We start from the raw sequence: 13,156 nt of genomic DNA, 5'->3' as shown, positions 1-13,156 counted from the left end.
TTTCAATCAGCCTTTTCCTGTTCCTGGTTTTACGGTTCATATTTACAGACTTCTTTCTGTCAGCTAGAAAGGTTTAAAAAATAACTCTTTTTGAAATGTGAAATGATATTCTCATCAATTTAGAGAAATCCAGGAATAAGAACTTCAAAAATACCCACCTAAAATGGTGACAGTTGGCAGCATTGCAATCAAAATAGCTTTTGAAGGTATTACATGCCCATTTCCATTTTTCCCTTTTCTACTGAGCAAGCGTGATGATATTGGTTCACCAAGAAAAAAGACTGCAACAGGTTGCAAATATTTAACACAGTTATGAACTGTGGCCATATTCATAGCTCAACTGAAGTTAAGTTTAGAAACAACAGCAAAAAGCTGAAGTTACTCCAAGATGTAAGGCTAAGTACATATGTATATGCTGAAGATCTGGACTATCAGCTATCACTGTAGAACACAGACTGCAGAAGTAACAATCAAAGCTTATTAAGAACACAACATTGAACAGTAAATTAGCTAGAATAACAGAAAATCAGAGGAAATCAAGACTTGTGGGTCATCCACTTCATCTCTTCATATTATCTGCTATACTGCAGTGTATTACAAGAACATATAAATACAAGAATAGTAAGTAAATCAGTACTTACTTTATGTAATAAATAACCTTTCTATATAAATTATGAAAATACAGCTACAGTAAAATTGGTGCAAAAATGATCAAAATGTACTGAAGGAACACTGAGTCCTGCCTGCCAGAATGTACATCATAAAACACCCATATTTCATCTACTGCATCATATGCTGACGAGAATTAAAAAATGCAAAATGCACACTGCTAACTGCACCATTTTAAAATTACAGCTACTTACAAAGTTAGACAAATGAGATTAAAACAACACATGTGTTATTTAAACTGCACACTTCGTTCTTTCTCATTATTTTACTGAATTTTAAATAACTTCCTCTTCCCTAACTGATACTTTGAAAAGAATTCGCTCTCACGAGTCCATATTTGCACGAGCAGCCTTTTTGGAATTAAGAAAGTTCTTTTTCTTTTTCCTTGGAGAATTATGCAAAGAAAGTATTGGATCACTTGGCTCACGGAACAAAAATACCTTCTCCCCTGTGTCTAATAGCTCTATGGCTTCAGCAGTTGCAGTGTTCAAAGGAACAGGTGGATCAGACTGTTCCATAGGAGGATGCGGAGGTGAACATCCAAGATGAACGAATGATGCTTTTTCCAAGAGGGCAAGTTGCTTCTTCTTTATCAAGCTACATTAATGAAAAAAATTAAATTGAAAAATGAAAACTTGGGCAAAAAAAGCATAACTTCCTATATCATATCCCGACATAGAAGTGGTGCCTTTGGAAGCTAAAGAAAATCGTATTTCAACAGACAGATTTTTAATTTCCATTCCAGTCCCCAATAATTTACATATCATTTTATGAGATACAAAACTGCATAAGGTAACCTTATAATAAATAACCATAGGGAAGATGGGCAATGTATATGAAAAATGTGTGAATTTTGTGGGTATGTATGGAAAAATCTTTCTAGGCATTTTTAGACATTTACTGATATTGCTATATTATTACGTGTAAATACGTTGTAGGAAACACAAGCATCAAACAGCAGAACAGTGTCAGAAAATGCATATTTATGAACTTATTTTCTGTTTTCTAACAGATACAAAGGAACCTTTGGAGATTAAATTAAGTATAAAAAAAATCATATCTGTTTCTTCCTGTTTTCTCCTTACCTGTCTTTTCTCTTGTTTAGAGAAGGGATCTTCTCCAAACTTCTGTTTATCAGGTCTTGCCTTAATTTGTTCTCCAGTGCTTGCCACAACTCTTGGTTCTTCCTGAAGGAGCAGGAAAGAAAAAAATTCCCATCAGCAAATCCCCTAATATACACACTTTCCTCCCCTTTCTGAATTTAGGTACCAAACTCATGACAGTAATACCACACATAGTCAGTAACAGCGTTCAAGGATTTTTGCTGCCCTGCCACAAATCATTTAAATCACCCAAGATCACACCTCAGGACATGGTCCCAAGGACCCTTATCTGTTTGTTGACAACTCATATCTGACAACTAGAGGGTCCAGTGCCACAACATCTGCTTTTCTCCCATGTCATGGCAGGGAGTTGGGAGAGAGGGTCCAGGAGCACCTCTCAGTGTTAGCTGCACAGGCATCCAGCTGGTGTTAATGGGGATAAATTGGAGGGATGAAGGCTCTGGGAGACTACCTGCCTATGTGAGTAAAGGGAAAAACAGTGCTCACTCGGGACTTCAGTAATGAACTACAAAGGGACAGGCATCTGCAAGGTTGAAACTTCCATTATTAGAAAGGAGGACCTCTTTTAAATCTTTAGGAGCTATGGACACCTGAAATCTGGTGTGCTATCAATATTATAAACACAAAAAGCTGGAACGAAAATATTTTAATAAACTCCAATTAAAGTCAACAGAAAGAAGATGATCAGAACAAGATTTATAAATCTATAAAATAACTATTTAATTCATAAAGTGATAAAATTTATTAACTCTTTATGAATTTATTATCATTAAATTATTTCATAAAATGAGGTAGCAGTTTCAAAGTATTTTTACCCCACAAAAATATTTCAAAAGGAAACTTAGGATTTTTTCTATTGCGGTCAATCTGCTTGTCCAGCAAATACATATACATGTAAAGCAATAATCTTCTCTTGCAATGGTCTACCAAAAAATATCACGTTTACCTTTTCTTACAGCTGCCAGACTCATCTGCATTACTGTCACTTTGAGCAACACCATCTGAATATTTATTGATGGAATCAAGGACAGAAAGAACCTCACTTCGTGAGCTGGAGGGCAGCAATAAGTTCAGGATCCTGTGCAGCATCCCCATTGGTACTCTTGTCAGTTTAGCTAAATAACCTGCCAGTCGGAGCTCCTAGAGGATTAATGAGTAGAAGACAGATAAATTTAGCATTGAAAATAGAAAAGCGTTAGTGAATTTTAATTACTATCATTAAAAAATTATTCATTATAGAAACAAGAAATATTCTCGAAAATCATGTTAGTGGTGACAGTTTTGGTGTCAAGTGGTCACAGCTCCATTTTCCCTGTTTCTACCCACACTGGCCTGTATATACTACGGTTGTCCATTTCATTCTGGATATAGGCAATGTAAATGTTAAACAACCAGTTGATCTTAGGGTTTGTGCTTACGGCAGGTACTCGATGTCCTTCGGTCTGAAAAATCACAATGCAATCATATTCTAGCACGTAAGGTTCAGTTAATTTATGGATTGTGCTATTGTAAAGAAATCCTTTCAAGATAGCAATGAAACAATATTCCAAGCATTCCCTGGTCTGTAAAATTAGGGGAAAAAAATAGCCTCTGAAACCTAATGACAACATTTACATGTTGCCATGGTTGAGCACTTCATTGTTCAGCCTCTCTTAACACCAGATTCTGTGATAAGCTCAGAGAACAGCTTGTAACATTTGTTAAGAGGTGAAGGAAACATCTGTTTTTGTTTTGGTGGGGTTTTTTTTATTCCACATGTCCTCTCTTTTTTGGCCCAAAGGTCAGGGGTAAAGCATATTCACATAGTGTTCAAACAGACTAAGTTCAAATTTAGTTGTTCCCTAGACAATCAACCAGCCCCATTTCCCGCCCTACTCCAAACACCAAAATCCCGTTAGTTATCTTCTGCTCTGCTGTCAAAACGACTGTGTCCCCAGGGCTGTTTCTGCGGGTATCTCATGCATATCAAATATAAAAAGTCTACAATATATTGAGAACTACATAGAAAGAAAAGAGTAAAGCAAATTAAAGCAAGTTAAATGCCTCAAAGGATGCCAGAAAAATGCTGTTGTAGTCTATTCAAACCATACATGTATCTCAGGTATCCAAAGTTAGGTAAAACATGCCAAATATTTGAGATGACTCATGACAGCTGAGTCACCTCTGCTCTGTAGACCCTCCTATGAGCATTGATGGGGGAGATGACTACAAAGCGTGTGTCACATAAAAAACCCACAAGGTCCCACCATGCAGGAAGACAGCCAATTTCTTTGTCCACAGCGGATTCAAAATGTCACAGCAAATGTTTGAACTCTGCCTCTTCTCTGCATGACAAATTTTCAGAGGAGCAAATGCACCTATGAGATCCCTGTATTAAATGAATCTTCCTCTTCAAAAGAATCCATTTCACCGAAAGGATGATCTGTAAAGGACAATTCTTTCTGCTAAATCCATGTAAAAACAAACAAAGCAATCACCCCCAAAGCAGCCCTAACCCAAATTTAGACAGCTGCACAAAATAAAGAAATCAATCAACCTCCTTTTCCCATAACTGTTCTCCAAGCAGAGAACTCCTCTCCAAAAGGCAGGAAAACTAGCTATTTCCCAAAGTTTCCTGGGCTCCTCCGTGTTATTATAGGTTTTCCATGGAAACCACTGAGATACTAGAATGAACAAGACAAAATCCTAAGATTGATGAGAGATTAGTAAATTGGTGTGGTATCTAAAACATCCAATATTTTCATCCTAAACAGGCACCAAAGTTAGGTAAAAGGAATGTCTGTTCAGGCTAATTAGGGGAAGAAATTATTTGATTCTTTTCTGGAGACAGAAGAATACTGTCTCCCACAGTATTCTCCTGGAGAAACGGGCGGCTTGTGGCTTAGACAGGGGTACTCTTCGCTGGGTAAAAAACTGGCTGGACAACCGAGCCCAGAGTTGTGGTGAATGGAGTTAAATCCAGTTGGAAGCCGGTCACAAGCAGTGTCCCCCAGGGCTCAGTTTTGGGGCCGGTCTTGTCTAATATCTTTGTCAATGATCTGGATGAGGGGATTGAGTGCTCCCTCAGCAAGTTTGCAGACAACACCAAGTTGGGTGGGAGTGTTGATCTGCTCGAGGGTCGGAAGGCTCTGCAGAGGGATCTGGACAGGCTGGATCGATGGGCCCAGGCCAGTTGTGTGAGGTTCAACAAGGCCAAGTGCCGGGTCCTGCGCTTGGGTCACAACAACCCCATGCAACACTACAGGCTTGGGGACGAGTGGCTGGAAAGCTGCCCCACAGAAAAGGACCTGGGGGTGTTGGTGGACAGCCAGCTGAAGATGAGCCAGCAGTGTGCCCAGGTGGCCAAGAAGGCCAGCGGCATCCTGGCCTGTATCAGAAACAGTGTGGCCAGCAGCAGCAGGGAGGTGATCGTGCCCCTGTACTCGGCGCTGGTGAGGCCGCCCCTCGAATCCTGTGTTCAGTTTTGGGCCCCTCACTACAAGAAGGACATTGAGGTGCTGGAGCGTGTCCAGAGAAGGGCGACGAAGTCTGCCTGCATCATCTGTTGTCTCTAAAATGCAACTGGTGTACCTGGGGCTATAGCTATAAGCTTATTTAAAAATAACTTCTCAGCCAGAGGCTTATGATCCTGAACTCACTATCATTCAAGCAAACCTCTTATTGGCCTAGATCTGCCTTTATAAGGATGTAACCTGAAACACAAAATGTAGGAAAGTAAAACTTATCTGGTTTTCCAGAGAGGGCTGCATCCACAGTTCTGAAAACTAGTCTAAAGGGGAAAATCCTCTTTAAAGAAAAGAATGAGTGTAAGATACAGAGATGCAATAGCTATAGTTTCCTAATACTTGCCAGTGTAACATGTTCTATAAATTGTAAGAAAACAGGGGAAAAAAAGGATTTAAAAATCAATTCCCATATCAGCTCACAGAATAAGCACATCCAAAAGTAGGAAAACGTTACACTGTGAGCCCTAATAAATTAATAAATTACTATTCTACTAAGCACATACTTCTTCACAGTTGAATTAAAGATAGTCAGGTTTGGAATTATAGTTTAAGATATTATACTATTATACTTGCTGAGAACAGAAATTTTGTTTTGTATGTCTGCAGGGTAAATATGTATAGGTTTTATGGAATTTCAGTAAAGTATTGTACTAGGTTTGCATGGCAAGGTTTTGGTAGCAGAGGGGGTACAGGGGTGGCTTCTGTGAGAGCCACAATAACATGCAAAACCAGCATATTCCTGGTTTTTCCTGGGCATTCCAATGATAAATATGATTAACACTTTCAAAAGAAAAAGAGCACTGTCTTTGAACTGAAATACTAAGAAAAAAGCCAAGCTCTTTTCGGATAGGATTCCCCTCAAAATGAATGATTCGTAGCCAGCAGCAATAGCACTCAGCCACCTGGTTTGTCTCTCTTCCCTCCCACCAAGTCCTACACAGCTGCTTCAGCGTTCATCTTAACATGCCAAACGTCTTGAATTCATGCCTTCATGAGGCAGGTAGATGCTGAGGCTCTGTCAGAGACAACCAAACTCAAGAGCAGCAGAAAAATGTTTCATAACATTCTTTGGAAGATAAGAACTCTTCCGCTGAGCAGCTGGCTTGTTATATGCATCTTCCTCCTACCCTTCTATGCCCAGGAGTATGGCAAGCTAAGAACCACAGTATGAGATTAATGCAGTCTTCATGCACTCTTTAAGAGTTCCCACTTAGCGGTGACTGTTTTTGCCAGCCTATGAAATTGCTAAATAAACACTCTATAAGGTGTCTTCAATTAGTTCAAGATTGCAAGGCAATAGTGGATTTAAAAGCATTGAAATTAAACTATGATAACGGTCTCGGTAGTGCTAATTTGGAGGAGTTGGTCCATGCTGTTTAAAGCCTTTCTAATGGCCAGCATTTCTGGATGCAGCATGTTTTATCAGATAAATATATAGTGAACTATGAAAAAGTAAAAAAATAATTCAGTATAAAAAGAATTCACAAGACTATGGCCCACCAAGACCAATGACTTAAACCACAGTAGTACAGGGAAAGATCAGCAAAGCCAAAGGACCTTTCAAAGCATTTTCAATTTTTGTATCTGTTCTGAGGTTTATTTTCCACTGATGTTGAATGGAGTTTATTTTTTCTAAGACTTATCTTATATTTATCATATTCAACATGTATCTGAAGCACTGTATGTTTCAGCAAAATATTCACACCAGCCTGTTAACTCCTTATCTGTTTTCAAAAAAAAAAAAACCCACCAAACCAAAAAGGAATGTCGAACAGGACAAAAGATCATTTTTTCTCCTAGAAAAGTGTTCACAGAATCAGAGAATCACTATGGTTGGAAAAGGCCTGTAAGATCATCAAGTCCAACCATCAACCAACACCACCATGCCCACTAAACCACCTCCCGCAATGCCACGTCCACACGTTCCTTGAACACCTCCAGTGATAGTGACTCCACCACCTCCCTGGGCAGCCTATTCCAATGCTTCACCACTCTCTGAGTAAAGAATTTTTTCCTAATATCCAGCCTGAATTTCCCCTGGCACAACTTGAGGCCATTTCAAACCAGCTTGCTACCCTGTTGGCCTTCAGAGGTAAGCCTCTTCGAGCAATGGTCACAGAAGGACTCCGCTCTGAACAGAGCCCAAGAGCCCACATGAGAGGCAGAGACTGAAGTGAGTGTCATGCTCCTGTGAGCTTTAGGAGATCTTGATGCAAATTCGTTACCCAAATCAGAGTAAGGATCTGAAAACATGTGCTACCTTCCAGGTGAATCACCTAACACAGATAAAATATACAGGATTCTCACTTCAATTCTTCATGAGAGCAGCTGACCTCAAATAGACATCTAACTCAAAAAAGAATAGAGTTCAGAAAACTGAGCAGAAACAAGCTGAGACACAGGAATAGCTGAGAGACCCTTAGTCTAAGTGGTAACTCCTTGGCTTGCTGGCCTCTGAAGCTCCCAATTTATGATACAGGTGGCTGTGACCACACTTGTCGCTGAGAGGCAAGATACTTGGTTGTGAAAAACTGCAACACTGAGTCTCTTTTCTGACACTAGCTACGTATCTCAACCAAGGCCTGCAGATAAAACTTGGGGACAACATCAATTAATTTTTAACACCTTTTGTGGCACTGACAGGCAGCCAATGGATAGCAAATTACCTGAAGAGGTGATGCTCTTTTTGAAAACAATATGAGTAATGATACCAGAAAATTTAACTAGCAGTCCTTCTATCATTTAGTTTTGTAACACAATCAATGCAAATCCTTTCTAATACTGATTAAAGCCTAAACAAAACTCTTGTCTCATTACATGAAAATCAGACTGTAAATCTCTCTGTAAACCAGAAATTCAGGCAATTTAGTTCTCTCCAGAGAATGAAATGCAACAGGACAACCCCCGAAAAGGATTTGTAAGTGAACAAAAAGAAGTATAACTCAGTAAAATTCAAAAGGCTAAAAGTAGGTCAGAATTAATTGAAGTGAATGATAATACAGGCTGCAAACACCAGAACTGGTAGCGACTATTAGCAGCACTGGGTCCAAATACATCTGTAATGGTTCCCAAAAAAGCAAGAAAAGCTGATTTCTAGATACAGCTATAATTTAAACTTGGAAGCTTTGTTCAATTTCATGCTTACCTGACTATAAAGTGCCAAAAATGCATCCATTTCTATATTTTCCAGGAGATCTTCAAGGACCGCGCAATTCCATTGCTCATCTCTCAAGCTGAAGTGAAAAACAGAATTAACATTGAAATCTTCCCAAGTGCACTGACTGTATTATAGGAAACAATATCTGAAAGTCACCCATTCAGGAAGCGTATCTTTCTGTCAGCCAAGTTGAGTGAGCAGCATAACATCTAAAACAAGCAAACAACTTCTCCTTTCTCCCCTGAACCACCAAGCAATCAACAGAGCAGAATCTCTTGCAAACAATTCAAATCTGGAATCGCTCCAAAGCAACATGATTCAACCTGTCCCCATCCTCTTCTTTAAATTTCAGCACTACACTTTATGGCAAGTTGTGGATCTTTTTGTTGCTGGAATATAATAGTATACAGTTAACTTCCTCACTACTAGTGATTTTTTTTGCTTCTGGACCAAATCATGAAGCCATCTTTATGTCATTTGGGAAAAGTACAAAACTTGTTTCTTCCATTATGTTTTCAGGTCAATAGTAAAGACTAGTTGCAGTTTCTCTGAAGGCTTTACTGATATATCCTTACAGTAGCATCCACAAGCCAGTATCCACAAGCCAGTAACCTATCTGCTCTTCTAATGACTCTTTACTTCTGCAACAGAAAAGTTGTTAATCTACATCCAGTAGAGCTGCGGCCCTTTCAGAATTAAAACAGACTTCAGAGTGCAACAACTCCACTCAAAGCCTATCAAAGCCATTTTTAATGGATTAATTGTTTCATGGAAAACCCTCTTTGTAATGGAAGGCACCCTCTCAGGATCTTACATGAATCTTGAAATGTGGTAGGCTTTTAATACTGTACAATACATACGGAAATGTAATTTCTAACTCCTGCAACCCTCATGAATATAATACAATGCTTTGCAATTTTGCAGATTATCACCCATTTTCGCTAGGCAACCTTCACGACGAGAGAAATATTTCTATATACCTCCCAAGAGGCTTTTTTTTTTTTGTCACCGATATCTTTACTTAAAAAATGGCCAGGGAAAAGTGAAATTGAGCCTGCCTCTGAAGAAGAGTTTATATACCCCATCAAAAATGATTGCGTCACAGGGAATTCAGTCTACACTGTGACAGTGGTGATGTAAATTCAATTTAAATTGTCTCAGCTACTTCCTCTGACCCCAACAGATCAGGTTTCATTGAAGTCCCTACCTATCTTCTTGGGAGATGACGGAACAGGATTAAAATTCTTTTCCTCCTTGCTGCTAAGGAGTATTGTTATACAAGAAATGGCGATTGCCATGCAAAACATCAGAATTTATATGTAACTAAGTTATTATTATTTAATGTTTCTTATTTCAATATTCCCAAGACTCTTCAGTTATGCTCTGGGCCACATCACAAAAATGCACTGTTCAAACATAAATGTATAGTCCCCCCCCAACACAGCAGAAAATTTAGCCTGCTGTTTCTCTAGGATATCTTATGGTCTATAAGGACTGCAGTAACTTAGTAAAAACTGAGACCAAAGCACTTACCTTTGCCGGTGCAGATTTATAAATTGCCTACATTTATTCATGGCCTGTTTTAGCAGAACTGTCACCTGCCTATCTGCATTTGTTTCCACAGCTTCAGCTGAAAGTCCCAATCCATCTGGAGTCCACCTCTGCCTACTCATTAGATGCTGCTGCTGAGCTGACTCCTTATGCAATATCTCATACTCCAGCTTCCTGTCAAGTTCTTCAATCTCCTAGAGGTTGAAAACACGTAATGATAAAAAGTCATAATTTAACTTGAAAAACAAATTTCATTTGGAGTGAAGAAAAAACATGGTATCAGGATTTCTGACACTAGTTTATTCATTTCTCATTCTACCAGCCATATCTCATTCTACCCAGCCACTTGCAGTCATTACACTTTCCAATTCACTGTATGGCTTCAGTAAACATGACTTGCACACTATGAATATCAGAACAATGCTGAAAAATATGAGTCAATTTTCATTGTGTTAAAGGTCGATGTTCTCTGAAACCTTCCACTGCAGAGGACATCTAGAAAGTGCACTACCAGCATGGCTGGTGCCATTAGAATTCATCTATAAGCTGCATAAAGCCACTGAAACAGCTTGAGAAACTCAGACTGACTAGATTAGTTATACTAAATCAACAGCTAGTGTCAAAGCGGTTTGAAGTTAAAAGACAGAAATTCACATTTAGTGTGATAAAATTAGGGTTAAAATACAATGCTCTAAAAATCAAAGGGCTAAAAACCAAAGTCTTAAGTGGATGGGATCCCTCATGCCAAAGATCTCTCTTTGGTCAAAGAGTCCAACTAGACATCAGAAGAACGGCTTCATATTTCAGTTTTCCAATGTCATTGTTATCTGACCTCAAACAAGTTGCTTAATATCTCAGTGCTCTACTTCCCAACCTGTAGCTTGGAGAACATGCTGAATTCTAATCTATTCCTCCACCTCAGCAGCCGTATTCAGACTAGAAATGCACTGGAGCATGGCATCTCTAAGTATCTGCTCCCCAGTCATCAAGATTTGACATTGGAGCTTAGATCCACTCTCCTAACACCAAAACTGAACATTATCTTGCTATCTCTAAGGGGATGAAGCAAATTCACATATAGCCAGACATGTTTGCTTCACTGATGGGCAAAACTATCACTGAAGTAGTCAGCATTAGGGAATCCTGTGTAATCTGATATATTTGTTTTAAGGTAACGGGTGTTTAAATTTGCCACCTACTGTGACAAAGAGGCAGAAATAAAACACAGCAAGAGAGAAAGGTTTGATCACCAGGAGACAGTCACCATACACCAAGCCTAACAGACACTTTAAACAATGGCTAAAATTACTATTTTTTCCCCAAAATAGGGCTCAACTCAGTTCTTGCACATTGGCTAAAGACTCCAGTGCTAGCCACTCTAGATACCTCTTCTGTCTCTCCTTCAATCCTTTTAATTCATCTGTTCTCTTTGCAGAGCTATCTTACAGTTACTGCATAAAAGGCAAGATGAAATTATTTTTAATACTCCATCTACACAGAACTTCCATCATTTCCTAAAGGTTTAACACAAATTTAAACAAATCTAGAAGCATATAAGCATTCTAACTGCTATTCCACGAGAAACTCTGTAGAGATGACAGCATTGAAATTTAACCAGGAGTTTTCACAGCAACAGCTGTCTAATGATGCCCTCTAGCAAAGAGGTTTTGCTTTTAAAAACCCATTTTGTTTGTTCTACTCCAGTGCTCTCCCAAGCCTCACTTGGATGGTTGCAAATAGCAGATGTAAAAAAAATATAAATCCTTATGAATACAGAGCACTGAAGTATTAAAAAAGGATTAGAAAACTGGCACATACCAAATATGTAATAAATACGATGAAGAAAAGAAGCCTTTCCAAAGTTTCTACTATTTAAACTGTGTGAGCATGCTTGGAGGGAGAAAGGAGGGACATAGGAGGAAGAATATGTAATCTTCAAAAGCTTGATGATTGAAGCATATCATGTGGTTATGGATTTTACTGTATGGAAAGCACTATAACATGAACAATTTTGTAACAGTCATGACAATTTACACACTATCCCAGTCATAACTCACAATCACTTCCCAGTTGTCTTCCTTGCAATCAAAAATTTTAATATTAACTAGCCACCAAAATACTGCTCTTTCTGACTGTAGATCTCTGGATGCTACTATAATAAAAATAAATAATAATATACAATCTTCCCTGGCTCTAATACTTTCCTTCTCTTTATTTCTTTTACTTAGTGCATTGAAGTGCACATAATCACAGAAACTAAAGGCCAGACCACCAGGAGCTGCAAACCAGCCCAACTAAATCAAAGTCAAATAAGCTCCTGTGATAGCTGCTGTCCCGTAACAGGAATTTTTCCTTTTCACAACTTTATTACTTACAGGATTATGTGCTTCTAAAATCTGAATACATTCCAATTTTGACAGTGTTTTTGACGTGCTCAGTTGTTCAAAGAGCAAAGCTTGTACACTTATGATAGCGGTATACAGTTCCAACATTTTGGATTTTTTAACAGTCTTTTGAAAGGCTAAAGAAGCAATATACTCTCCAAGTTTATTTTCCACATTGCGCAGCTGACACTCTTTCTCAAGCAGCAACTTGTACTCAACCTAAAAAATACCAAAACACAAAAGATAATAAGATTAACAGAACCTTACATGCGTGCTCATGATTTTACTACTCTGTAATTAACAAGCAAGATTAAAGCAGAAAAGAAATCAATGCTGTTATCTTATAATGTAATACATTATTTTAAAAAGAGTGCTTTTGACATTAAATTCTAAGCTTTTACTGTGTTTAAGTGATCAAAAAATACTACAGTAAGGTCAGATATTTCAAAGAGATCAGGCTTTGTTTTAGGGTAGTCATAACTTTAATATTAAATACTAACCTAAAATAGAGGATCTATATAATTTTTAATATAAATAAAAATTAAAAATATAAATAAACCTATGCTTACCTATGACATTGGTTAAATGGGAAGGCATCCTTCTGTTTAGCAAAAATACAAGATTTATAGAAAGACTGTATTTAGTTTCAAATTGGTGTCAGTTAATATTGACTAATGAAATTCAACCTACTATTCTTTAAGCAAATAACCAAAAATCCTCTTATATAAAACAAAGTTAAACTGTAAATCAAGAGTCTACTGGTAA

General features: G+C 38.2%; 1 protein-coding gene across 1 annotated transcript in view; it reads right to left on the bottom strand.

Annotated features, from left to right (window-relative positions):
• Window positions 1-693: 693 nt before the first annotated feature.
• EVC2 (EvC ciliary complex subunit 2) overlaps window positions 694-13,156 on the bottom strand; it is a 78,278-nt gene continuing 65,815 nt past the window's right edge. The window contains exons 17-22 of the mRNA XM_059817792.1: window positions 12,383-12,610; window positions 9,990-10,201; window positions 8,445-8,532; window positions 2,740-2,933; window positions 1,755-1,856; window positions 694-1,266 (exon numbers count right to left, since the gene is read on the bottom strand). Coding sequence (XP_059673775.1) covers window positions 993-1,266; window positions 1,755-1,856; window positions 2,740-2,933; window positions 8,445-8,532; window positions 9,990-10,201; window positions 12,383-12,610 — 1,098 coding nt within the window. The 3' untranslated portion in view covers window positions 694-992. The remainder of the gene's footprint in view (window positions 1,267-1,754; window positions 1,857-2,739; window positions 2,934-8,444; window positions 8,533-9,989; window positions 10,202-12,382; window positions 12,611-13,156) is intronic.

The sequence above is a fragment of the Gavia stellata genome, chromosome 5 (assembly GCF_030936135.1).
Source record: "Gavia stellata isolate bGavSte3 chromosome 5, bGavSte3.hap2, whole genome shotgun sequence".
Lineage (NCBI taxonomy): Eukaryota > Metazoa > Chordata > Aves > Gaviiformes > Gaviidae > Gavia > Gavia stellata.
The sequence above is the reverse complement of the archived record's forward strand: the minus strand, read 5'-3'. Positions and strand labels throughout refer to the sequence as shown.